At 47.5% G+C, this 27,792-nt stretch overlaps 2 protein-coding genes across 8 annotated transcripts in view; both read left to right on the forward strand.

Annotated features, from left to right (window-relative positions):
* The window catches only part of LOC116951130 (FYVE, RhoGEF and PH domain-containing protein 1-like), a 125,392-nt gene extending 111,138 nt beyond the window's left edge, over positions 1-14,254 (forward strand). For all 7 annotated transcript variants that reach the window (XM_032969568.2, XM_076073526.1, XM_076073527.1 and 4 more), the window contains 5 exons: positions 2,336-2,443; positions 6,365-6,490; positions 6,949-7,122; positions 7,513-7,656; positions 8,227-14,254. In XM_032969568.2, coding sequence (XP_032825459.2) covers positions 2,336-2,443; positions 6,365-6,490; positions 6,949-7,122; positions 7,513-7,656; positions 8,227-8,541 — 867 coding nt within the window. In that variant the 3' untranslated portion in view covers positions 8,542-14,254. The remainder of the gene's footprint in view (positions 1-2,335; positions 2,444-6,364; positions 6,491-6,948; positions 7,123-7,512; positions 7,657-8,226) is intronic.
* Positions 14,255-25,766: 11,512 nt separating this feature from the next.
* The window catches only part of LOC116951227 (uncharacterized), a 30,769-nt gene continuing 28,743 nt past the window's right edge, over positions 25,767-27,792 (forward strand). Inside the window, exon 1 of the mRNA XM_076073529.1 lies at positions 25,767-27,257. Within this exon, the coding sequence (XP_075929644.1) occupies positions 27,000-27,257 (258 nt within the window). The 5' untranslated portion in view covers positions 25,767-26,999. The remainder of the gene's footprint in view (positions 27,258-27,792) is intronic.

The raw sequence follows: 27,792 nt of genomic DNA on the forward strand, positions 1-27,792 counted from the left end.
TCCTGTTGAAATTTAGAGCAGCCAGATACTCTAAACACGTGTTTCTGAATGTGGAGGGAAACACTTTCTGCCAGTCGAAAGCAAATGATTCCAAAATGTTTAAGTTGATGTCCAACTTGTTCGACATCCCTATAGACCCCCCTTAATCCAATTTGTAAAAATATTGCTTCCAGAGGGTGTCCATACATGTATCATCCATTATTAAATTGTTACAATTTGATGGTAATCTCAGCCAACTTCATGAGACTCTGCCTCTTGCATGATGGCTGACCAGCGTGGCATAATTGGTCAAATGCCCTCGAGATGGACTTAAGTGTACAAGGAGCGTGTTGCCAACATTTCAGCCTCACAATTCACACTGCTGTATAATTATTATCATTGCTTAATGAACAGATGATGCCTTTGTGAACAACTTTTAAAGCTGCTTGCTGTTCGTTTTTTTTATATATACCACCGGTTTCCCTTATAAACGGCCGCTTTATTGCCTTTCCCATGCTCCCGACACATTATAGCGTCAATCTGATTAGGCTATAAATAATGTAAAAACGCGAGGGGTTGGAAACGGCGATATGATCTTTGCGAGCGAAAACGTAAAAAGCAGAAAGACCTTTGGAGCCCAGGGTCCATTGTTAACGCTTCCTCTCACAGACGCACGCGCGAGTGCGTCGCGGTCCCAAGCCACGCGCGTGCCGATTGTGCCAATGCCGCGCTATTTACCGCACAATGATTGCGAGCGAGGTGGAACGGGGGTGGTGGGGAGTGGTGGGTGGGACGCTGCTCTGCGTAAAAACCGCGATTCCCATGTCGTCGAGGGGTGTTGTTTCGCATTTACAGACCCCGGTGCCGCGGTGGGAGAGACGTTAACTACCTCGCCTAGTATGCAGGATGCTTCCTGGGTTCGATCCCGAATCCTGACGCCTGCTGTATATTTTGTAGTTTGCATGTCGCTTTCCCCGTGGTCACGTGGATTTTTTTTCTCCGTGTCCTCCGTTTTTTTCCCCTCCACGTTTGCAAACATTCATTTCGAGCATTTATGCTGCTATAAGTGGTCACTATAAGCCACTTCGTTCAGGTATCGTCTGTATGTACGTCAGTTGAACTTTACACCATACATAACCAACCGTGCTAATCGGAACTGCTGAGGAAGGACAAACTAAACACACAAAGCAGTTCCCAATAAATGCGTTTTCAGTCTGCGGCCAGGTCGCTTCTGACAAAGAGATATAGAGCTCAGTGGGCCTCACCTGGTAAAACAAACAGTTTCGGTTTAGTTTAAGTCAAGGTGCAGCCCTGCGATTGCTCGCTGCCGAAAGTGCCTACACCAGCGGGTTCCCTCGAGAGCTCCTCTCTTCCGCGCTGGCCGCGGTGTGCCTGGCCACTTAACAACCCTCACCGCACGCGACCCGCCGCTCGACCGACTGCCGTTTGTAGCTGCTTGGGTCAACAGAGGTGGGGGGGAGGGTGGGGGGGGGGGCATTTAAGAAAAGTGAACCATTGTTGAATGTGAAAATCGCACCGTACGAACGCTTCGGTATTGTGACCGGTCGAGAGTCACGACCAAGCGCCAGGCGAAAAGGAAGGAACACGCCCGAGAGGGAAATGCGCCGGCGGAGGGAGCGATGAAATCAGCTCCTGTGCGGGACTGCGAGAGATGAGGGCGGCTTTGGGAGGGCGTTGATCCAGCAGTGGATAGGACGTGACTGGTAATGAAGACTACAAGCGATAGCTGGCTGGGTGTCCCCAGTGGGAAAGCGACTCAGCTCGCCATCAAATGTTGCCCTTGTGAACGATAGAGTCTTGTGGATATTCACTTTTTTTCAGGACGGCATTTATAATTTTCAGTTGCCATTGCCCGGCCGAGGTGGAGATTCAATCTGCCAAACTCTGACACCAAGAACCCTGAACACTATACTCCTGAGCTACACACTACAGTATCTCATTGTTCAGCGTGCGTGTATATGTACTTAAGCGGTGCACAGCATGCTTAAGTTCCCATTGGGAGTACGTTTAATCTCGGCCGGATTTATCCACTTTTGCGAGCGGTTAATTGGGCTCCATAGAGCCGCGTGTTTTTCGCGAGCGCGGCCTGCTTTAGAATCGTGAAAAGCGGGGCAGGGGCACGCGAGCGACAGTGGTTGATGGCCCATTAGAGTCGCCATTAATCGCTGCGAGCCGGAGCGCAAAGGAGGGCCGCGATTGCGATGAATCAAGCCGAGGACCGAGTCGACGGGCTCGCCGGATCGCGTAGCGAGCGGCGAGCGGGTTTCCGTGATTAATGCGAGTCGCGTCTCCCGCGCCCGCCCCGCCCCTCCCCCCCTTGCGCTCGCTCTCGCAGGCGATCCGCGACACGATAGAGAAGCACGAGAAGAACAGCGAGAGCTTCAAGGCGTTCAACAGCTCCTTCAACAGCTCCTTCACGCGCGATGACGACGGAGAGTTCTCGGTGAGCCCCCCGCCAAACCAAAACGCACCTCTCCTCCCCCGCGCCGATCATCGCCAGGGTGGGGGGTGGGGATCCCCGGGGTGGGGATCCCCTCGGCGAGGTCCTCGTTAACGGTCGTCGGCCGTTCGGCCTGCACGGGACGGATGGTGGACGGTGTTCGCGGGGCGGCAGCGGCGATGGTGGTGGTGGCGGGTGTGGTGGCGGTGGTGGTGGCGGTTGTGGCGGTGGTGGCAGTAGTGGTGGTGGTGGTGGCGGTTGTGGTGATGGTGGTGGCGGTGGTGGTGGCGGTGGTGGCGGTGGTGGCGGCGGCGGTGGTGGCAGTGGTGGTGATGGTGGCAGTGGTGGCAGTGGTGGCGGGGGTGGTGGCGGTGGTGGCGTTGGTGGTGGTGCCGGCGGTGGTGCCGACGGTGGTGACGGTGGTGGTAGTGGTAACAGTGGCGGCGGTGGCGGTGGTGATGGTGGCGGTGGTGATGGTGGCGGTAGTGGTGGCAGTGGTGGCGGTGGTGGTGACGGTGGTGGTGGTGGCGGTGGTGGTAGCAGTGAACAGGTGCGCCACGTTGGCGAGATGTTAACTCCCTCGCCTAGTATGCAGGAGTTCGTGAGTTCGATCCCAACCCTGACGATGCCTGTATACGTGCGTTTAGAGTACTTGACTGCCTTAACATTCCACATGATGAGCCAACTTCTTTGGCCAGGTCACTTCTAAAATAGAGCTACACAGCTCAGTGGGCCTTACCTGGCAAAATAATAAAAAAATCAGTTTGGAACGCAGTTCCCAGGGCCTCAGATTTTCGACCCAACCCTCTACTTTTGTTTTTGTCATTCAGAGTCTCACCAGCGAAGTCAGGTGCGCGTAAACTTCAAGAAGTTTATAGGTAATAATCATGAACTTTATTGTGTATAGAAGGCTAGCTTTGCCATATTATGAACACCTCTTTTTTTTCTCAGTAAAATACGCCAGACAGTTTGGGGCGCAGAGCCGATGCGTGTATCTATCTGTCTATATGATACGGTATTTTATACGTTTTTTTTTTATTAATACCTCAAGGAAGTTCAGATAATCTACGTGTCCCATTGTCCACCACCATTGAACGACGATCGTAAACTCCCACCCGAAGGCGACCCAGTGTTAAACCAGGAGGACATCCTGAAGTAAAGATTCTCACAATCTCGAATGTTACGATTGTTATTATCTCAAGCTGAGAAAACAGATTTTTACAGCGTAGCCACTAAACTCTTTGTGCTGCTCAATCATTAATTCACAGCTCGGAATCTGAATACTTTTTTTCAACATCAGTTTTTTTTTATTTATACTGGAGGAATCCGGTGAGCTATAAAGCTCCTTTTCTCAGATGTCCAGTAGGGGCGGGTAAAAACGTTACAACCACAACCAGTGCAAAAACATGATGGCAATTCAAAAAAGTTTAAGCAGTAAACAAATAACCCAAACACATACAAATAAAACTAAATCATCCCCATCCTGAGCCCACTGACGTAATAACTTATTTTTCAGAAGTGGCCACAAATGACAGCTCAACAAAGTGGCCTATCGTTAGGCCACTTATAGCACCAAAATAATCGATAATAATCTCAATGCGTGTTTCTCATCGCGTTGTCGCAGGCCAACGGGACGGCACGGCGGCCTTGTGCCTTCGCGACAGTTTTGCGGAAGTCCGGCAGGAAGAACAAGTTGAAAGCCCCACTTCCCTTTTGTTGTTTAGCAAATCTCTATTCTGGGCAAGCGCTTGATGGGATTTCGTGACCTAAATTGTGACTTCAAAACCGTTGCAATCCGCTGAAAAACATTGAACCTGCGCTAACAACAAACATCACCACGCACATAAGCAGCCCTTTGCCAATCCACCGCTGGATGAGGGCCTCCCCAGGCCACGTGGACTGTGTGGGTTATTTGACCATACTTCACCACGCTCGTCAATGCACGTTGGCGAAGGCTGGGAGTGTACACACGTGCACGAACGTAAAAGTATAGGACTTCTGCAGGCGGCAGCGGTGGCGAGATCTATACTACCTCGCCTGGTATGCAGTAGGTCGGGGATTCGATTTAAAATATACGCCTGTATATTTGGAGTTTGCATGTTCTCTCTGTGGTCGCGTGCATTTTTCTCCGGGTCATCTTATTTTTACCTCAACATTCAGAATCGACATCATGCGTTCGGAGTATTTGTCTGCTATATATTTCCACGTGAAGATAAGCCACTTCGTTGAGCTATCATTTGTGGCCAGGTCGTTTCTAAAACGGATCTACACAGCTCGTTGGGCCTTACCTGGGGATATGAAAAGAATAATGTTTAGTTCATAGTTTAGATTAAATGTTGCTGCACTGTGATATAACAGGGCCTTTGGGGTTTACTCCACTTGCTGCAGCAGTTTGCGCACCTTGTTAAAATCCGGCGAATGCGACGTTCACCGGACTCACCAGGATGCCCCGGGCTAAACTCTCGGCCATACAGCTGCCTAAATAATGGCCTCGGCAGAAGGTCACAAAGCAACCTCCTTCCCTTTTCCTTCAAGACGTGCTCGCAAATGTTTGTTTGTTTTTCCTATTTCACGTATATTAATGAATAAAATACTTTTTATTTTATTTTAAAACTGCTGCGCGCATGTTTGCAAGCTGTCCCTAATGCACCTTTGTATTGTCCTTGTTGGGAACACATCCTGTTACGGACTTTCCTTCGCTCGAATCCCTAAAGTGGAAACTGTGACTCGTGGCGTGTGCATAGGAAGGAGGCAAGACGCGTGTTAAGCGGTTAGGGGGGGGGGGGGGTGTTCCTTGTGCCTGTTGTATACTGCTTCCCGAATTCATATTTTACCAGCCAGCCACTCGTTCAAAGATATTCGCTGCCCGTTCGCTCACCGAGAATGGCGCCAGATATCGAGCGCGGAGGCGGTGCCGCGGGAGTGTTCTTGTTTGAACGCGGCTCGTCGGAGCCTCCTCTCTGTGCGTCCCCGCAGTGGAATTTGTCGGATCGAGGCTGGGCGAGAGGATTCGTCTCGTGCCGGAGGTTTTGTGGGGGGCGATGTTGAGATACGTTGCGCTCTGCTGCCATCTGCAGAGTGCCTTTGTAGCTGCACCGACCTCGGCTGGTATTGGAATCGCTGTAGGCCCAAGTCACGGCTTATTTGCATGTGGGCGGTCCCCGCTTTTGCTGCACAATGCGTTGCAGGACACAGCGTCGTAAATCGAATCGTCGTGAAAGCGGACCCTGTTTTCCCATAGTAGAAACGTATACCTGTCAACCCGTATTCTTGTACAAGGAATTTTAGTTTTCAGGTCCATACGGCGTACAGCCGTTTCAATGCGGAGCACTTTTTATGCTTATGTGTTTGTGTTTCTCCCTTGTGATGGGACTTTGTAAGATGAACGTTGAGATTTATAAGGGCACAGGGTGACCAATAAAGTTTGAATTGGTCTGAAACAAGGTGGGCACTGATAAGAGGTTGACAAGTATGGTCAAACATCACTTGCCGATGTGTTTTTTTTTCCTTTCATCTGTCATATTTAACAGGGGTTTTATCGGCAAGCATCCGTCAAAAAAAATAACTGAGAAAAACAAAAGCTCCACACCAGGTCTCTTCAGAAACTAGGCCCAACTTTGTTCAGATGTGTTCTGAGTCGTGTCGGACGACGCGTCGTAAATTGTCTAAAGAAGTTCAACATGCATGCATGCATGCACCTCTGTGATTGAACATCCGAATGAATATCTTTCTTATGATCCACCTCCCAGATTGAATATCTAAATGTTTCTCTTATCGTCCACCTCTCTGAACGAAACATCTGGCGATCCTCCCTCCGATGCGGGAATCGAATGCCTCTCCTCCCCCGCGCGAAAGCCCACGCCATTTCTGACCGCCCACCCCCCCACGTCCTCCCCCCCACTTCCCACACTTCTCCACCTGCAGGCCACGGAGCTGGGGCGACGGGCGCCTCACCTGGTGCGTGAGCGCAGCGTGTCCGAGTGCATGAGCTGCTCGGAGCCCTTCAACGCCCTCACGCGCAGGAAGCATCACTGTCGTGCCTGCGGCCACGTGAGTACAGCAGAAACCTTTACGATCCGCGAGCGGCACGTTCTCGGGAAGGCTCGCGAATGCAGAAACCTTGCTCAACGTTCCTGGCATGAGTGAACATAGTCGGGATGGGGGGGGGGTAGGGGGATGGTAAATGTAAAATAACAATGACTACAATCAATTTAAAATCAGTTATGAGGAGGCTCAATCTTGATTTGAAGCTTTCGTGGCTGCAGGAATCCATACTGTTTGGTTCTTTCGGTAAAGTCACGTGGGTAAAAATAAAATGAAACAAGTCACGACGCTTCGATCGCTTGCGTTGCGATCGAAACGTCGTGACTTGTTTCATTTCATTTCTAAGTACGTGACTTTGCCGATGGAACCAAAGTGTAAGTTACGAGGAAAACAACACAGTTTCGTATCTATTGCATTTGATGATGATGATGATGATTTGACAAGGAGCGCGGTCTGCGGCGCAGGTCGTGTGCGGCAAGTGCTCCGAGTACAAGGCGCAGCTGGAGTACGAGGGCGGGAAGCTGGCCCGCGTGTGCCACGACTGCTACGGCGTCCTGAGGCCTCAGCAGCAGCAGCAGCATGAGACGGAGGAGCTGCCCGACGACGTGCGACGGGCTCGAGTCGCCGCGGTCGCCGAGGTGCGTGGAGAGAGCCGGCGCTCCCTCCTCTGCTCGCCGCGGTTTATTTTCCGAGTTTTTTTTTCCTCTCGAGACTCAAGAGTCGTCGGCTGTTTTCATTGAGGTTGGGAAAGACGGTCGCCTCCTCGCAGCCCCACCCGTCACGTGTCTTCCTGTCACCTTAACGCACAGCTCATGCCGCCGCCTGGGAGGAATGGACGTCGGTGATTCGAAGCCAGATGTGATCAGGAGACCTAAATGTGAAAAAAGTTTTTTTTTTAAGGGCCAGAAACGAACCTACCCCCTTCGCGTGCCGTGCCGGCCTTCGTTAGTACTCGCGAACAAGCACTCGCCCCAACAGTCTTGTTAAGGCCATCCTGGCTGGGGGGGGGGGTTCTTTTGTCTTTGTAGCGGCGTGCCTCGGCGGATCCGGCGGGCAGCATTCTGTGTGGATTCCTGAGTCTGTCGGAGCGCGGAGTGAAGGCATCGCACCGCGCCTGGTTCACCGTGCCACGCTCAGAGCCACTCGTCCTCTACATGTACGAGACCGCAAAGGTACGGACGCACAAGCACAAAGATCCCCCGCATAGCCTCAGCAGAGCATCGAGGCAAGTGCCGTTAGCAAGTAGCAGCACCTGTGAAGGCCGACATGACACACGAGGGGGTGGGGGGCCAGCACCACGCCCAGTCGAATTTGTCTCCCCAGTGCTGATGACCACTCATGCAAGGTACTAATTTTTAAGGCTGGGTCGACCCAGTGGAAGCCTCGGACGGGCTCAGACAACCGCTACCGATCGTGGCCACGAGCGGGATTCGAACTCTGATCGCCGGGATATCAGCGCACTACGCCACCGCTCCCCATCGACGTGCATACACACACAGACGTGCAGATCTGTGGTGGCACAAGGTGACTCCAGCACGTGGCCTACAAATGGGCATTATTCTGCCGGTAGGGGGGTGATGATTGCTACATACGATTACAATTGAGTAGTATTTAGGTAAATTTCTAATGAGTTAATGATGATGGTAATAACAATAGAAAAACAGCAGCGGCATCTTCCTTTGTTTTTTAACACGCCCAACCTTCCCGCGTGCATCAACACCTCTCCCCGTGTGACTCGCAAGGACGCCAAGCCTATGCGGACGATCCCGCTGCCGGGCTACGCCATCAGCCCCCTGGAGGCGAGCGACCCGCACGAGGCGCGACACGCCTTCAAGATGACGCAGTCGCGGCAGACGCTCTACTTCGGCACGGACGGGGAGGAGAGCCAGCGGCGGTGGATGGGATACCTGGCCTTGGCGGCGATCGGCGAGGTGCCGTCGTGTCCCCCGTCGCCCAGCGTCATCAGCAAGCAGGTCTCCATCCCCGAAGAGGGCGCCGAACAAAACGACGAGTCCTCGGCTCAGTCGGACAGCATCCTTGACACCAGTGCTTCATAGTAGAAGACTACGCGGTCACTGTGTCGCGTTATTCGTTGGCGGCGTTGTGTCGTCGTCGTCGTCGCCGCCGTCGGTGTCGGTGTCGGTTTTGAGTTGACTTGTTTCCCGTTGGGATACCTTGAGGGTTTCGAGACCACTTTGGTTTGTTTGTTGATTGTGAAAGGAAAGGTTTGTGTGGGGGAAAAATGGGAAAGCTGATTTTTTTTTTCAAAAAACTAATTGAAAATTCGGATGTCCCAAAGGCGAATTGTGCAATAAGATGGCCTGCTTTCAAAACTGCGACAAACTTAAGGGCTGCGTGGTCAATCCAGTGGAATATATTCAAGCCGGCAGGTTAAAAAAAATTGAAGTTGCCAATCACGAAAATGGTTGATGATGCTTAATAGTCTGGAGGTAAAAGAATATATTTAGTTTTTACATTTTTTTTTTTACAAATACAATTGTATATCACAAATGTAATTTATGGTAGAAATTTTAAACAAACTTGAGTCAGGTCATTGCAGGATTTTACCAAATAAGGAAAGTCCATCTTAAAAAAAGAGACCATTTTACTTCCTGTTGAATCCATAATAAGCTAAAGTATATAATTGGATGGTTTCTGCATGCTATTGACACTGTCCATGTGCACTACAGAGGTAGGGATTCTGCACTGCTAATTTACCCTCATGCTTTGTTCTGATGGCGTGGACCGGTAGCACAGTAGTCAGCACACTGCGCTATAAACCTAGCGGACTCGAGATCAATTCCCAGCCATGGCTAAAATCAGGAGTGAGTGATTTATTGAACAGGTTCAGGGCCTTTCCCTCACCAATCTGTACTGACCAGGAGCGTGCGGTATAGTATAACTCCTGTGACCAGCAAAGTGTAGGAAGACCTTCATCTAGCAGTGTATAAACAAAACAGCTGGACATCATTTATGATTTATCTCATGAAATCCCCGTGTTATGCAATCCGGCCAATCGTATGCAGTCTAACTGCAGTCAAAGTGAACTAAACACGATAATAGTCTTCAGTTGTTGAAAAGAATGCAGCCATATTTATATGTTTTGGGCCTAACAACTTGCCACGCAAATCTCTTCCCCCGAATGGCCATTTTAAACTGTGATTAGTTCACCTTCGGTCATCATTGTGTAAAGATTTTTTTTTTTAAACGAGCAGAAAGGGATGGCACAAATATTTAGAGCCCCTGAGGCCTTACACACGAAAGGCTGAGGGAACGTAAAAACAAATCGATTTCGACTCGGACGAAAGTCGTAACTGCCTGTTTCTTCCCACTTCAAATTTCGGCGAAGGCCCGGCTTCATTTAAATGCAAACTCTTTCTATCCACAAAAGTGGCCTTAAGTAAACGGAGACTCCTCAAAAGCAAGCGTTGTCCATCAGTCTCCTCGCCGAAGTTGGCCTCGTGTTCCCTCGCCTTGGAGTGTCAAGCACAGCGCTGCACGTCAATAATGAGTGCGTTCGGTTTGCACTTGCAAGCGTTCAATGGCTTGCAATTGATTCATTTAAAGAAAGGGGGGTGGAGGCAGTGAGGTGGGGGCGTATAAGCACTGCTGTTCTTCTTAAAATTACGAAACAAGTAGTTGTAATGTTTTATAAGCTACGGTTGTGTGAGGCACAAAACAGGGCATGTGTGACATCTGTCTATCGTGCCATCGGCTAGAAATGTGCTAAGTCTGCAGAGGACTGATTGTAGGGGACAAGGGTTGCCACCCGTCCTGGTTTTTACTGGACGTTCTCTTTTTTGGGGTAACCGTTCCCTGAAAATCTCTAGGTCTTACCGGCATGTCAAGAGTCCTGTCTGTTGGTCAGTTACGTAGTAATATACCGCTCGAGACAATGCGTTTACATGTAGGTCCCCTATACCACTATTGTGAGACATTCTTCATTTATTCGATGTCCCTGGTGGGAGTTTTGGCAACCCTCCCGGGGAGCAGGAACGGACGCTCGAATAGCATTTGCTGAACATACGAGACGTTGCGTGTGCTGGCGTTTTTCCTCGTTGTAAAATATTAGACCGCCCCCCCCAAAAATTATAATTTCACGCTCACGAAACATGACAGGATTTTTCAAACTGAGGTTTTTAACATGGTTGATACCTTTTTATATTAAGAAGCATGCCTGCACACCGGAGTAACAAAGGCGGCTGGTTGAGGCCTGCTTTTGCGAGGCCCCTATTGGTTATTTAAGATTGCGGACGTAATTCTATGTAAAAATGTAAAATTTTAATCAGATTAAAATGCAGATGGAAGATCTCTCTTACAAAAACAAAATGATAAATTATCTCAGCCTAAGCTACATCGAACCTGTGATAATACGTTTAGGGAAAAGCAAACGAATTGTACGGCTATGTGCAAACTCCTTTATTTTTTTGCACCCAAAATAATTGTGGCACTCATTAAAGCCCAATTTGTGGCCTAGTAAAACCCAGCTGTTTTGACAGTGGGCATTATTAACGCAAGCATTATATCCATTAAGACCCCACGGTGATTTTTGTTGCTGTTGCCAATACATTTGAGTTAATATGTGTAAATATCTGCATTGTACTTTTATACACAATATAATTAGAAAATGGGTGCACTTTTGGAGGCAGAATTTGATTGTCCTATGTATTTTTTTCAGTTGTCGCTCATAGCTTTTGTTAGCAAGTGATTGTTAGTGTCAAACAATCAGGGACCACATAATTCTCAGAGCTCCCAAAAAATGCCAGGTTATAAATAAATACAATTTCGGGACATTCCTCGGAGCAAAAAGCTTGCGTTTAGCCATTTCCAAACGGCCTAAATGCCTGGTTATGGAGGAAGAGAGAATACATTTCCACTCCCCGTTGAAACAGCTAAAGGACGTTATTTGGACAACGGAGCACAAACATCACCATTGGCACTTGCAGAGTCTAACTCCTGGAAATGACATTGGGAGGTTTATTTCATTGTAGAATGCATTTGTACATACAGTGGTGCCATTCCTACCTCTTGTATTACCACTCGAGGCAAAATCAGAACCCTCCTCCTCCTTGTGATATGGCACTGTTTTTTTACGTACTTTCCTCTCACCATTATTATATTTTAGTTTTGCATTGCGCTCGTTGTATTAGTCGTGGTTGTATTGTGGACCATGCTTTGCAGATATTTTTCAATTCCGCGTAACGACACCGAGATACATTTGTTGGGTTTTTCTGATCCGCTTTTAGAAACCGGATTCAAGAAGACATCTGCGTCGTTGGGATTTTCTTTTTTGACATTTCCACCTCCTTTTGTGAACAAAGTGACCGCATTTTCGAGAGGTAACGTAATCTCGACTCTTTTATTTTTTTTTTAAAGAGAACGCTCAAGAAAAATTGACGAAAGTAAAACAAAAGATACGTCCGTTTGGCTGCAGTTCTACCTGAATGAAAAGCAGTAGTGGGTGGGTGTGTTAGTGATAATGGTCAGTGAGGTAAGCATGGAGATCGGAAGAGCGCATTTCATAGAGAATAAACAGCAGCAGTCGCGGTGATTCTGGAGTGAAATGCCTTAGGAAGCAAAATCTATAAAGGGTTGAAACATAAATAATTTATTAATTGCTTGATGAATGATTAACACAACAAGTTCTATACATAAACCGAGTGCATTTTAGAGCAAAAAAGATAACATAAAATAAAGTGAATGCGATGACATCATCGTCATCATCAAACTCCATGGGCAGACAGCCAATGGGTATCCACTGAAATTCTTGTCGCTAGTTTCCACTTCCCTCTATCATGTGCCAACGTTAGACAAGTACTACAATTTGTGCTGGAAATTCCACGAAAGTTGTGAGATTGTTTAAAATGAGCATTTTTGAATTTACATTCGCTGCATTATGACCAAACATTTTCAGGATAATTGGCAATAATCATACATTGTTGAATTGAGATCATTTGAAATCATGATCACAACTTTCAATGATTTCCCATAATTATCAAATATATTGAAACTACATTTTGATACATTTTTATATAAATGGCTTTTAGTTCTAGCAGTTCATTTTCCAGTAAAACAAATTTTTACTGACTTTTCATGAAGTCGCTCCCTCGCGATATCGCTATTATTTTCATGATGATACATTGTGAGTATTTATAGCACAAATTTGTCCTGGCGTGACCCAGGACTTGACGACTCAAAACTTCTGACCGGTGGCAGCAGCACAGCATCGCAGACACGATGCGAATATAACAAGTGAAATTCTGGCCACGATAGCCGAGAACCAATGGAAAGTTTGGACACTTCCAGATTTTACGAAACAAGACGTGGGCACACGGCAATTGCCAATTCCCACTGCTACCGTCACCGCAAGCACCTACACGTGAATACCAACAAGACTTGAAAAAGGATGGTGACTAGCCAGTCACACACAGGTATTCCACTTGTTGATATCTCTAGCCAATGCAATGCATGCCAGCGGAGGACCAATGTGTTGTTATATTTTTAACTACGATGCTATTGATTGGTTGGAAATTAATTCAAACTCTGCAGAGTCTACTTCTGAATGAGCCGACGGCCAAACAACTGTTTTGGGTCGGAGGTAATAGGCGACAGTGTTGTATTCCGCCATGTGTATAATTTCACGTTTGAATATCGACCGGACAAGCGTCTTGCCATTATTGGCTCATCTTATAGGAGACTTCAAGCCAACATTTTCGCGAGCCTGTAGTTTGTACCGCGGCTGTACATAGCAGTGGACCTGGGATAGTTGCGATAGTAAAATGGCTCTAGGGCGAGACAACGCTGTGCGTGGAGCGTTATCGCCGAGGTGGTCCAGGGTTTAAAATGCCTTCAGGAAATATTCAGTCCGCGCCTGTTGTTTAGGTCGATGTCAAAGACCTCCTCCTACCCCCTCCCCGTCTTAATGCGCTGATATTTTGCGTGTGACTATGAAGTTTGAGAGGTCAATGTTAAGATCAAGTTTTTGGACTTTAAAAAAACATCCCCTTGACCACCCCTTGTACATATGGCGACATTCGGTCACTTTCACGGCGTTGCTCCGTTAACAATGTGGGCAAAATTGATTGTGTCTGTGCGATAAGTACGCCTACTCTTTAAAAAAAAACACGTGCCCCATTCCCAACAATGTGTGCGTGTACATATGTGTGCGAGTGTAACGAGTCTCAAATCACGGTCTGTATTATATACACACACCACACACACACTCGCACACGCTTATCTTTATAACTGTATTATTTGTTCTATATAATCCGTCTCTTTAATTTATCTCCGCGGTTCCATCATGCTGTACATTGATGACAGGACTTGGTACGCTTTTTTTTCTCTCTCATTCGTTGGTGGCTGGCCACTATCGGCTTCGCAGGTGTTGCTACACCTCTCGTGGCTCACCTGACGTGGAGTGAAAGGGGGCAGCTCTTTTTTGTTTTCTGCATTGAGATGGGGGTGGAGGTGAGAAAGGCAGTGCCGTAGTTTTCTTTGCGCAACAATTTACGACAGAGCTCCTCCTGCTATCCCCGCTCAGATGTGTATGCTTGCATATGTTCCAAATTTAATTTGTATTTTTGTTGTTGTAACGCATTACTGTACCCGTAGTATTATTATTATTGTCGTCGTCATTGTTGTTATCACGAATATTATTTCATCTCTGGCCGTTGCAAAAAAATAATTGTGTTCGCATTCTTTTTTTTTTGTTTGGTGCTGTTCAAAAAAAATAACTTTTACAATAAAGATAACTGGATGGAATATTTTAAACGATCGTCTACTTGATTTTGTTCATGGGTTAAAGGTGGCTGCACTGCCATCGCTTGCTCGCGCCGCCCGCTGGCCACATTTGAACACAGGCTGCCCATAATTAATGGAACAATCTAAATATTTTGTTGCAGTATTTTGACATTGTCGTCATCAGTCGTTCTTAACTTGGGGTGCACGCTGCACCCCCTGGCGGTGCCAGATGCCCCTTCTGGGAGTGCGAGACATGGGCAGATATTTTTTTTCCAAGGTAAATAATCGAAACGCATATTTAGCAGGGGCATGTAAGTACAATTACTTTGTTGCATCAAAACCTATGTAATTATTAACATTGTATATATTTTTGTTACGTTGGAGTACCAAATGGGTGCAAGGCTGCAGAAAAGGTGAAGATCCACTGGTCTATTATAATCATCCGCGATCAAACCACTGCTGGATGAAGGGTTCCCCAAGATGTCGCCAGCTCTCCGTCAGAAGGACCTAAAGGAGAGCTTCTCTAGACGGTTGTAAGCCTCATATCCCACACTGGCTAGACGTCTTGGAAGACGTGGTCCAGGGTGTATGCATGTTGTACGTATTGGCCGCGAGATGTTAACTCCTTCGCCTGGTATACAGGTGGCCGTGGGTTACATTTGGACCTTGACGCCTGCTGTATATTTGGAGTTTGCTTGCTCTCTCTCCCCGTGGTCGAGTGGATGGATTTTTATCTGGGTCCTCCGGTTCTTCCCCTCCACATTTCGAATAGACGCGCATTTTGAGTATTTGGCTGCTATAAATGTGCACAAAGATAAACCATGATTTAAAGCTTTCGTGACTGCAGTAATTCATATTCTTAGCTCTTTCGGTAAAGTCACGTTGAAGGGAAACAATAAAATAATATAATATATAAAACAATACAAATTCTCACGACGTTTCGGCCATAACACAAACGGTCATCATCATTGCCGTTGGCTTTCACACCTGATGATGACCGTTTGTGTTATGGTCGAAACGTCGTGAGAATTTTTATTGTTATATATATTTTATTATTTTATTGTTTCCCTTCAACGTGACTTTACCGAAAGAGCTAAGAATATAAAGATAAACCACTTCGTTGAGCAATCATTTGTGGCCATGTTGTTTCTGAAAAAGAGCTATATAGCTCAGTGGGCCTTACCTGGTTAAATACAATTTTTTGAAATCGTTTTTGTTGTTGTTTAGTGTATGTATGTTGAACCGTTCGCACCATATCTTGCCGATCGGGTTTGTTTCTTATGTTAAGCGACACAGAGATGGTCACGTTTACAGGATATGGTATTTATTCGTGACAATACATTGGTAACATTGTGACCAATTAGAGACCCTCACGGGTGGCTTAAGGAGTTTCACGACTGAATTTAACCCCAGCATGCGACGGCGTTTTCTCTCAAGCTGCTTTGAGCTTCTCCAGGTATGCATGCGGATATCGAGTGGGTGTGGTGCGCACATGTATACTACTCCTAGGTGGACAGAGGCGGAGGGATTTAAGAAACGTCGACAAGACTGGTGACAAAGGATGGAACGTGTTCAAGAAGATGACCACCACAGAAATGAGGTGATGAAACTAGCCCATGTGCAGCGGTGAGATGGGTTATGGCAGCACAGGAGGGCATAGTGGACTACATGGGGGAAGCCTTCATACAGTAGTGGATAGATCACGGCTGTTGATGTTGACGAAAAATGAGGTATTGTGTGTGCAGAAGAGCGGTAGAAGGACAAGAAAAAGAACCGATCAAATCTCTCCTCCCTCCATGATCACGTGAAATGCGCATTATGCTCCACGTAGTCACGTTTAGGTGCTTTATAAACATTTAGCTGCTTTATAAACATACATTGATTGTTGTATTGCTGTTTAAGCAATTACGCACCATGTCCCTGGCTTAATTTCTAACTCAATATGTTGTGGAACGCTCCTGGGCTGGCTGGGAGTAGACATTGTCAGCATAAGGCACTCCCACTAGAGTACAAGGTAAGCCTTATCCATACTATACTTACATTATTTTGTACCCTATACTCCTACAATGCTATAAAAAAATGTTTATCAATGTTACATGCTAAATAAAGCGAGAGAGAGAGAGAGAGAGATGTGGCATGCTAAAATATTTTCCTGCAATGGCCTTCTGGACTATTCCGGCTGAAACTAAGCAACGAAGCAACCTCATCTACCAAACCAAACCCAAAGGCCCGCAAGCGAGCTGTCGTCTCCAAAACATTGCCCTCAGCTGTGTCCACCATTGTCACCCTCCCTGATGCGCACGAAAACAATGTCCCGGTGGTCAACCTAACCCAGGGCGCACACACAACGCAACAATGCTGACGTTCGAGGTCGCAGAGCGAATCCATTTAGAACCGAGATTGTTTGTTTTGCAAGGTGCGAGGCGTCTTTACACTCGGCGAGCAAAATATTTATTGATGCCATCCGGTACCGATTGTACCTGTTGTAGTTTATTTTTTTTATTTACCCACCCCCCACACACCGTTTGCCTGTGAGAGTCAACAGAGGTGGGTTGGGGGGGGGGGGTGCCCGTGAGTGCGTTGCGGAGGCCGCGCGAGTGGAACGCAACGCTGGGAAGCAGGCACCAGTTTTATGTCGGAGCAACGGAGAATGTTGTTTTGATTGTGACGTCGCGCGCGCGTGTGTGTGTGCGGTGTGTGCGCGTGTCAGCGAGTGACGGAGGAGACTTATATATTTTTTGCACTTGCCATTTTTTGCGCTTTTAGTATCAGGTCGGGTAACACAAAAAAAACAACAATTGACGCACACGAGCGTTTGAACGCAGGCCACACAGAGCTGAAGGCAGCGATGGGAATCGTTTTGTGCGCGCAGCATTTCGATAAGGGCTCGTATCGCGATCGTCGATCGGCCATGGTCAATCCACTGCTGGATAAAGGGTCACCATTTCTCCGCTCTGTGATGTAATAATCCGCCTGCACACGTGGTTAGATCATCAGTGCCCATCTCACTGGTGGATGTCCTTTGAATTCGGTTCCATTACCTGGCCGTGTCCGTCACAATTCATGGCCATTGGGCAACGTTTCTTAGATCAATATTGACCTGTTTATATATATCGTTTAAATAACACAGTCTGAAATATACACGCATGTGTGTTTTTAGAAAGCAGCGCGCCAATGGGCATGTGGGTAAATGCATGGAGTACACACTGCAGCAACAGCATGGATTTTGTTTTTAGTTAATTAACACAAAATTATAATACCGGAATCATACGTACATACATACATACAAGCAGACATACAGAAAACGCGTAACGAATTCGCAAACTCAACGGTGACGTTTAAGTATCGGGAGTTTTTTGTAGATAAATATATATTGTATATAGCCATCAAGAAAATAAAAACACGGTGCGATCGATCGGATTATAATTATTCGACGACAGTGGCTCGAATGGCCGATCAAACAATGATGGCCACAGCACTTTGCTGCCCAATGTTTTGCTGCTGCTGCTGCTGCTGTGGTAACATCATCATCAGCAGCAGCCGTTTATGGCTTTGGACAAGTGGAGGAAGAAAACAATTTGAGATGTGAGACGCGTATTGCTGGATGTTCTTTTTTTTAACACTCTTGCGGTAAAAGTGCGGCGCGGCCCTCGCGTGACTTGCGTCATGCGATGGAGCCAGCGATAAGAAAGAAGACACAAATAGGTGAGACATTTCGCCAGAGTATTTAAATGCAAAGGCCACCAACGCTCCCCGAAGAGCATCAGCTTTGGGTGATACCGCTTTTTTTCCAGCCCGCCAAGTCAAGATTTCCGATTGGTGAGCCTTGCCTGCCCTGCCCGAATCTTTGTCTGTGTTCGTTCGTCATGATAATTATCAGATTAATTAATGGCGTGTCTAAATACAACGCGATATCAATTACGAGAGGCATTCATTGAAACGTACATTTGCCCAAGGTTTAGTATGTTACAATACCACGCGATTGCATTAATGTGATAAAAAATACTTTTATATATCATGTACAACCAATTAATGAAATAAACAAAAATTGTTCTGTGTGTGTGTGGGCATGTCACATCAGCCTTCCACAGGCCCAAAAGGCCAAAACATGGCTAGCAGACAGAAACAAACAGAAAGATTTGAGGTCGTTGTTGACATGAGTTAATATTTCTTGAATTGAGTAAAGATTGTAAGAATTTGACAAATGCGACGATGAAAGATAATTTCATAGCGGGGCAATGCGAGGAAAGAAGCACAAAGAGAAGTATTGCAGTGTGATGGGTGAGTGGGTGACTGGGTTAGTGAGTGAGTGGGTGAGCGAGTGGGTGGGTGAGTGAGTGGGTGGGTGAGTGGGTTGGTGAGTGGTTGAGCGAGTGGGTGGGTGAGTGGGTTAGTGAGTGGGTGAGTGGGTGGGTGAGTGGGTTAGTGAGTGAGTGGGTGAGCGGGTGGGTGAGTGAGTGAATGGGTGATTGAGTGACTAGGTTAGTGACTGTGTGAGTAAACGAGTGAATGAGTGACTGAGTTAGTGAATGAGTAAGTAATTGAGTTCGTTGTTGTGACCTGCAGTGTGGTGGTTGAACACAGTATGTATGTACAAGGATGTTGAACTTTGTTCGTACCGTACGTAGCCAAACGTGCTAATCGGGAGGTGCGGCGGAAAGACAAACAAACTAATCACAAAGAGCAATTCTAAACAATAAATGAGTTTTCAATTCGGTGTGGATGAGACGCAACAGTCCGTGTCTGGGTGACCGAGGCCTCAACGTGGGTTTGAGGAATCAACTCGTGAAGTTTCACGGCGGGAGGAGAGAACATTTTGTTTTTGACCATGACGAGAGCAAAAAAAAACTTGCGAATCATACCCATTGCGATGTGCACGCGTGTCCCCTTAACTGCCCCTACAGAGTAGGAGGAAGATGTCTCTGCGGGGCGCGTGCGTGTGTCTCTGCGCCCTGGGGGCTCTGCTCGTGGCCCTGGGAGTCGACGAGGCCAAGGGAGGAGTCACCACCTTTTTCCCCCCGCCAGGCTCTCGCGACGACGGCGGCACGCGACAATCTCAGGTGGATGAAGGAGCCGCGTAGATAGGCCACGTAATTGTACCGCCCGCGGAGTTGATGATTGGCACACTGAAGCAGCAGCGCTGGAGGAACGGCCTCCTCCGCATGCCCATGGGCAGTAGTTGCGAGATGTTAACTCGCTCGCCTGGTATGCAGGAGATCGTGGGTTCGACCCTGACGATGCTTGTATATTTGGAGTTTGCGTGTTCTCCCCATGGTCGCGTGGATTTTTCTCCTGGCCCTCCGGTTTTTTTTTACCTCCACATTTAGAAACATGCGTTTACAGTATCTGGCTGCAATATATTTCCACGAGATGATAAGCCACTTCGTTGAGGCATCATCTGAAAAAGAGCTTATATTGTAAAAAAAACAAGAACGGCCACTTCTTTCGAATTCGGTAAAAAAATGCAATATTTCAAGAGCCCCAATGCACGTGAATATTAGACGGTCCTTAATAAATACTGTCTCGTCAAAATAAAGAATAGGCTTTACCTGTTCTGACAATAAAACAGGTGTTAAGATGTTCAACCACCGATTGATTGCAAGGCATCAAAGACTGCATTAACCACACATAATTGTGGCACAACATGCAAACAAACATGCACTGATAATGTGTGCATTGTCTTTCTAACTGATTGGCCTAGACCAGAGAAATCCTTCTTTACGGCATTGTCTCACCAGTGTTAAGACCAGAAAACGGCAAAGCAAGTATCAGAGCACGTAGGCTTTCGCGACCAATATAATCCATTGCGGTTTTTTGGGTTATATTGTGTAAATGTAAATATATTTCTCAACGCTTGAGGACATTCACATTAATGCGATCTAACCCAAAAATAAACTTATATTATGAAAGTATCAGAGCATTAGACGTGTCTACGTGACCTTTTTGTTTGTTTGCCAGTATCAAAATGATGACAAAAATAAGAAGAGGCTTTAACCTGTCTGCGTTTAGATAACGTCGTCAGCACAACAAAAGGTCCCGTAGATATTGCAAGGTCACGAAGCAGTCCTTGGAAGAGCCGCACGTGGCTCCGTGCCGCAGGTTGACAAGCCCTGGTCGTGGTGGTTTGTTTGATCGCGTGCTTCACCCACGCTGGGCAGGGGCGGGTTAGCTGAGGCAGGGCCCGTTCATCGGATTGTCGAACTCGGGTGCACGAAGTTACGTGCACGGATGGATGTGGAACCTCCGTCGCGCCGTACGTAGGCAACTTGTGCTAATCGCAGGTGCGGGGATGGACAAGCCTAAAGCACAGGTCACGGTGCAGTTCACTAGCAATTTGACTTGTTAATATATCCCATAATAGCTCTTGGAATCCACTAATATTCGTTTGTGTCACTGTTACGAATGTTATTTCAAATCGTTTCTCATTAACAGCCTGATGAGAGTGATGATGACATGCGTTCATTTGTAAAAATAAATTACAAATTATAACTTCCGGTCATTCTCAATTCACCAATGGACGAAGACCTCCCTCTCCTCTTACCATACTTCACCACGCTGGTCAGTGCAGGTAGGTCAAAAGTTAGGAGAGCCAGATCGGTTGCCACTGTTGTTATCCGTGGCTGGGATATAGATCTCGCGTCACTGGGTTCATAGTGCAGCTTGCTAATCACTGCACCAACACTTCACCCGTATACTCTTTAGCTAACGTGAATCAAATGTGCCTTGCATAGTATTCATCATGCACGTCTAAATGTTATTCACCCAACAGAAGAAATCCCTCTATTATGGAGGGGACATCCAGTCCATGGAAGAGCCCGTTTTCCTGCACAAAAAGGTACCATCGTGTTCTGTGTCAATAAAACGAGTTCCACTTTGCAAGAACGCAACTGTGTGTGTGCATATAGAGGGGCCGCCGCCTGCCATGGGAATGTGTAATTTCCACCACTGGCTCAGAGACGCCAACAGACACTGCTACCTCGCTTGATTGTGGAGACATTGCGACGTGACTTGTTTGGAAGTTTTCACGGATTATTAAATTGTAGGAATGAGTTCCAGGTTTTAAAGAAAATAGGATTCAAGTTACTTCTGATTTTTTTCTTACAATTCTGACTGTCTCAGTTTACATCAACACGTACACTGTTGACGATCTGAAAATCTATCCACGTGACTTCACTCATTGTGGGAACAGCACAACAGTGGCTTCATGAAAGTGATGCAACTTCACGTGGTGTCATAATTTCAAATCAATCCGCAACATTCAGATCATCTGATATTTCCTAACTTGGCCTGATCGTAAAAATTGTAAAACACGTCCATATTCAAAGTTATTTTGTGTGTTTATTTTGAACTTCCTCTCGCTCTTTCAATATGGGTATTAATTGACTAACAACTCCTGGTTAAATCGATGTCCAAGTTGTGAGTCCGGCTGCCCCTTTGGCTCCAGAGGACAAGAAGAACTCAATGGGGCAATGGGACACCAACCCCTTGTGTTGTCACTGAACACGCGCGCGCTCTCTTTTTGCCCGGCAGGGGGCAGCAGTGGATCGAGCACGGGCTCCAGCGGGAAGAAGCGAGGCGGAGAACGGCGAAATCGAGGGAGGCGTTGCCGCCCTTCTCCAGAAGAGGGCGCGCGAGGGTCAAAACGAGGGCGTTCACCGTGAGGCTTGCCAGCCGGGCGAGCCTTGAAACTTGGTATTTTTTTTTAATGACGTCTAGCGTATCGGCCCGTCGCCACACGTCTCATAGCTGTCAAGCCACACGCTTTACACCGTATTCTTGTACAGGGAAATTTCGTTTTAAGGCCTATACGGCGTAAAGCCGTTTCAATACGGGCAAACATTTTTTTGTCAATTTGTTGTGCGTTTCTCCCTTGTGATGGGACTTTGTAGGATGAACGTTGAGATTTATAAGGACAGCGGGTGACCAGTAAGGTCTGAATTGGTCTATAATAAAGTTGGCACTGCTCAGGAGTTGACAGGTATGCACGTCAGGGAATTACAGGAGTACGCCTCAACGACGGTGATTGGTTCCACTCAACTGGTCGCGTAACGAATGTAGGAAATGCATGTGAAGTACATGTGAAATACATGTGAAGTACATGTTAAACACATGTGAAGTAAAAATATACCAAGCATTCAAAATATACGTTTCAACTTCAAAACGCAGGAGACACTGAATGTTAAACAATGCCCCAACGCTCACGAATAGACGTCGCCGATTAGTTTATTTTGGGTTGCATTGTGGGAGCTACGATGTTCAGGTGCCTAGATAGCATGTGGGCAAGTCGTGGCCAAAGCTACGAGTTGGGGGCCCCCTTAACAACCACCAAGAGACATTTTCAAAAGTATAAAAGAACAACACTTACTTAAAAACGCGGTTTAAATGTAAAATTATGATAATGCTTTCACATTAGAACTCTGTTTCTGTGATATTTATGTCATTAGATACACGTCAATTATATTGCAAAGAGTGTACTACGGCGCTGTGGTGACTGTTTTGGCGAAGACGGAGCGTCCCTACAGTGTTAAATGTCCGAGACCGTGAGCGTAACGACGATGCAATTCGGCAAGAGGAGCCCGCGATAGATAATATCCTGCATGCGACCGTGCGAGATAAATCAAATATCGGGGCCCCATCTGACTAATTGCAGCACCTCCTGAGCTGATAACGTTGTCACTACACCACTGGCTGAATGTAATCTCCAGCGAAATAACGTTGTACAAGACTGTCAAAGTTTTGCCTGCTTTTCAACAGTCCAGTACTGTGTGCTGAAAAAAATAATCAATTGAGAGGTTTGCCCACATGACAATGTTATTCTATTGGCTCTGTCGGGTGGTGGAGGGTTATGGTTAAAATATTGACATACCCACACAACCTAACCTAAAATCTAACTATGGGTCATGAATTAACTGGTTTACGTGCATTTTTTTTAATTATGATTTATTTTTGGGAGCTGAATTCAAGATTATATTTGGTTGACCCAAATTTGTATTTCCATTTGGGCTTCTTCAGCCGCTTGGGCCTCCAAGCATTGGCTTAATTTTCGTACGACCAGCACCACCGCTGTCTGGAACCTAATGTGTGCCTGCATCTCTCTCTGCGTTTTAGATGAATGATCCACGGACCATCAGTGGATGCAGAAGCCAGCCTTAGTGATGCGTTTTGTTTATTTGCTTTCATTTACAATGCACGCATATACACGTTGCTAATCCGGAGTGATCTACTTTGCACACATTCTATATAATGCTTTGCCTTCATTATCAGTGCTCTGTGAATACATACAACAGGTTAGACTTCAGCGGGATGGATGGGTAGGTCCAGAGGTCAGGGTCTCGAGCCATGGTGGCTTTTATTTAGACCACACGTCCAGGGTGCAGTGCCAATGAGTCAACCCTGCCAGTGCATGGGGCTAGACAGCCAACCCGCAACCACACGAGCCTAACATTCGTGATCGGGATAAACCCATTTGGGGACAAGTTCTGTTAAGCGAGAACCTATTAAATAAAATCATCCACGAGCACATTTCGGTATTTGCAACCATCCGTACGGCACGGAAGGCTATCTATATCTCGCGATTGCGCGTAGTCATGGCCTTCAGAACACAGCCTGCGCCTCAAGTGCGCTGCGGAAGTGAATCGATCGCTGGCGACAAATCGCGGAAGGCCGGGAGCAACTCGAAGTTCGGTCGGAGGTGCTGGCCACACCGCCGCGTGTTCATTTTTAGGCGACGTGAACCTAGGGATGGAGGCCAGCGGGACCAGTTCGATACAAAAACGCCACAACAAAATGTAGATCTATGCAGCGTCCAAATGCGATCCCATCTCGAGATGCAGTCGCGAAACTGGGTTTGTTTGGACAGAGGCAGTCGCAATGGAAAATAAAAAAAGGTCTCGAGTCTGGCCCCCTTGTATAGGGGCCGGGGGAGCTACAGCGCGGATGGCAGGGGAAAGGCAGTATAGGAGAATCAGGGACCTCCCACAGAGATAAGGTTGACTGGGGAGCTTCGGCAGGAAGTCTTTGTTGGTGAAGCAGCGAGTGCATGGAGGGCAGTAGAGTGAGCCTGAGAGGGGAAGGAGGTGGGCAGGAATGAGTCCACGGAGCATGATGGTTGTGAGTGGCAGCATGCGTCCCTGCCAGGAATCGTCCTGGGGTCACGAGAATTGCAGTAAAGTGTACTGCTCACATATCTACCGCAGGCATACAGTTATTTTAAACACACACATACACACAAATCAGTTACCAGGACCTATACACGCAGTATTTATCTACTATAATGGCAAGAATGGTGACAGAATGGCAGCGAAAGCAGAGAGCGCTCGAGAGGACATGACCGCTGTAGAAATGGGTGTCGCTGAGATCAGCTGTTGTGCAGGAGCCAGAAGAATTTCTGTCCGTGTACTAACCGACACAGACGAGAGGTAGATTAATAAAACTAACATTGAGCATGTTTTAACTATTAAATCATAGTAATTAAAGGTCTAATGATATTTATTTTACTATCGACAGCAATGCATTCTGAGTTTTATTCTAAGCCAGCTTGGATGAAGAGAACACTCGAGTCGACCTTTAACACAACGTCCAACTTGGTGTTCATTAGCCGATAAATGGCAAGAGCACAACAAATGGATAAAAAAACATCACACACAAACACTGCTGATTGTCTCCGCAAACTACACAATGAATAAAAACAGATGGAAAAAACACAAATATTTCCCTTTGCAGTAATTACACGAGGCATTGCTGGGTTCGGTTTTACTTAAAAGTAGCGTCGTTGAATATAAATTCTCCGACATCAGCGTGAGGTCAAGGCGCCTTCGCGATGAATTATTTACCGAGAGCCTCGCTGGGTCTCGAGGCCTTCACTGTGCACGGGGACGTTTGGGCCTCATCATCCCACGAATCAGAGATAGGCCTCGTGCGAGAGCAACCCCGGAGGATGCCCCCAATATACCCAGACGCGCGAGGTGGTGGTGGGGTTGCCCCCCCCCCCCACCACGATCGATACCGCCACCTCCTGCCCACCCCCCCACGCCCTACCTAACCCGACAAGCCCTGGTGGTCGCCCATCATCCAAGCACTCAGGGAGCCAACCATGGAGTAGGCACGCAAAAATATGTCAAAACTTAACCCCTCCCTTCCTCCCTGTACGCACGCGGACTTTTTACACCCCCCACCCCCCACCTGCGTAGGTTCGCCTGACGCCCCCCCCCCCCCCCCGAATCCTATAGAACGGCCGATATTTAATCCACGCAGATTAAATATCGGTCTAGCTTTACACACAGCTTCGTACAAACAGTTATACTTGATCGTGTTATCCATCCTGACTGGTTATTAAAAAGCACGTCGATTATGATCTCCAGCATCATCATGTGTAATTACCAGCGAAACGTCGTACTACTCAAATTGTAAATGTTGTGGGTTTACTCTCCAACACACCAGTGGGCTGAAGTAGCAACCAATTGGCGTGTTTTGTTTACGTGACAAACCTTACCGGCTGTGTCGGGTGGTGGAGGGTTACGACACATTTATACTGACGCGATATAACCCACCAAACTTTCTTATGAATAATATTGGTCGCGAAAGCCGACGTGTTAAACTGACCTTCATACATAGAGGACCACAGAGCTTGGGTGTTGGGGGGGGGGGTTGGCGCAGGCTCCTTGTCTGGCTGACGGAGTTCCTACTTCTCCGTGGTTCCTCCGACTGCTTCCGAGTCGCTCTCTCGCTCTCTGTCTTCGAGAGCGAGAGAGCGACTACCGTGCGGAGCGTTGCAAGTTGACATTTTTGGACGATTTTGGTGGTCTGCATTTTTGTCCTGACATTAAATCGCATCCCATGCCAACAAAAAGAGCGTTTAGAAAAGCAAGGGGAATACAAACGCAATTGCCCTTTCCCGGAAATGTGCTCGAGAACCCGAGCAGGGAATGTGAATCATCAAGATGAAGAGCGCAGGGGGGGTGGGGAATAGGGTAGGACATGGTGGGCACGCGACATAAAATGTATGGAACTAGAGCCATGGGCCTGCCCTTTGGCAGAGAACAGAGGTCGCGCAAGCACAGACCGGACAGCATTGTCTCGATAAGGCAGCGGTCAAATAGACCGGATCATCACGAAAATTATAGACGCCGAGCGTTTCGTAGTGACTCAACCCCGTCTGCCCACCCCGTCCTCACAAGCACGGCTCCAGTTTCCATTCGGAGTTTTTTTCTCTCTCCCCCCCCCCCATCTCATTCTTCACACCCTAATAACCCCCACCACCACCACCTCCCCCCTCGGCTTATAACAACATCCAGAAGACCGGGCTGCTTTGAAAAAGGAGCCGACCGCTGCCAAACGTTCGGCTGCGAGCGCTTTGTGCGACCGCTCGTCTTGGCTACGGCAACGAGAGCACGATCCGCGGAGCGGCTGGGGGTCTCCTACCGGAGCGAGCGCACGATCGCCCGAGTTCAATTAAATGAGGAACCTCAACGAGAGCTCGATGTCACACGTGGCTACGAAATTTGCGCGCAAGATGACTTGACGGCAGAGAGCAATTGGACGCTAAAGTCGCTAATACTTTTGTTTGCGTAACCGACGTATGCGTTGATGTTGCGTTACAGAAATCGCATTCGTGGAGCGACAGCACAGTACGCAATAGCGCATTGTGATACTTGCAACAAAAATCGTTTCACGTTAAGTTAACTCATCGAAGGAGGAGTGGGACACGGTCATTTCACGCAAAAGAAATCCACACCGGGCTTGACGGGCCGTCGACAAATCAAAGGGCACTTCGCCGATGCCAGAAGTCAGAGAGAGTAGACTCAGAATTCTGCCCACGTGCAAGGCGATGGGGAAGTCGGAGACGCGAGTCGCGGTGCAGAGCGAACCTCGGACCCACGACCTCCTGGGAGCAGGGCCCGCCGACCCCGGGGCCACGGGGTACACGCGGGCCGCCGTCCCCCGGGGTCACGCGCTCGGGGAGCCGCGACGCAAGCCGGAGCCGACGTCGTCCTGCGGACAGCTGCGAGGTGGCAGGAGCGTGGGAGCACAGCAAGTAGGTTCGCCGGTCGATCGCGATGTTCTGTTGCTGTTCGAGAACTGGGCGGTACACTGTGGTTAGAGGAGCGCTCAACTCACAGAGGCGTGAGTTCCAATACCGGTTGCAGGTCACTTTTTTTGTATTTGACAGTCGCTTGTCAATTTCGCCTCTCTATGAAACCTTCCCATGCATTCCCTTATTGGTCACGAGTGTTGTTTGGCCATACTTGACTACGCTGGTGAGGGTGGGGTTGCTGAAATGGAGGGCTCAGAACCGGTTCTGTTATCAACTCGCAACCGATGCTCGCGCGTGGCCGGGAATCAAATTCAGGTTGACTGTGTTCATAGCGCAATGCGATAACCATTGCACCACCACTCAAACACACATCTTTGTTTTACGGGGTCAATAAAAAAGAGTATCACCACTGTAGAATATAAAGTGGTCGTCCAAAAGCACAGATACAAATTTAAATTAGGCTTCACAAATATCCTCTCTACCTGTGTAGAATTGGAGTGATGTGGATTACATCGTCCTGTTTATTGTTTCTTAA

Source organism: Petromyzon marinus, chromosome 42 (assembly GCF_048934315.1).
Source record: "Petromyzon marinus isolate PM22_M1 ecotype Great Lakes invasive population chromosome 42, UKy_Petmar_22M1.pri1.0, whole genome shotgun sequence".
Classification (NCBI taxonomy): domain Eukaryota; kingdom Metazoa; phylum Chordata; class Hyperoartia; order Petromyzontiformes; family Petromyzontidae; genus Petromyzon; species Petromyzon marinus.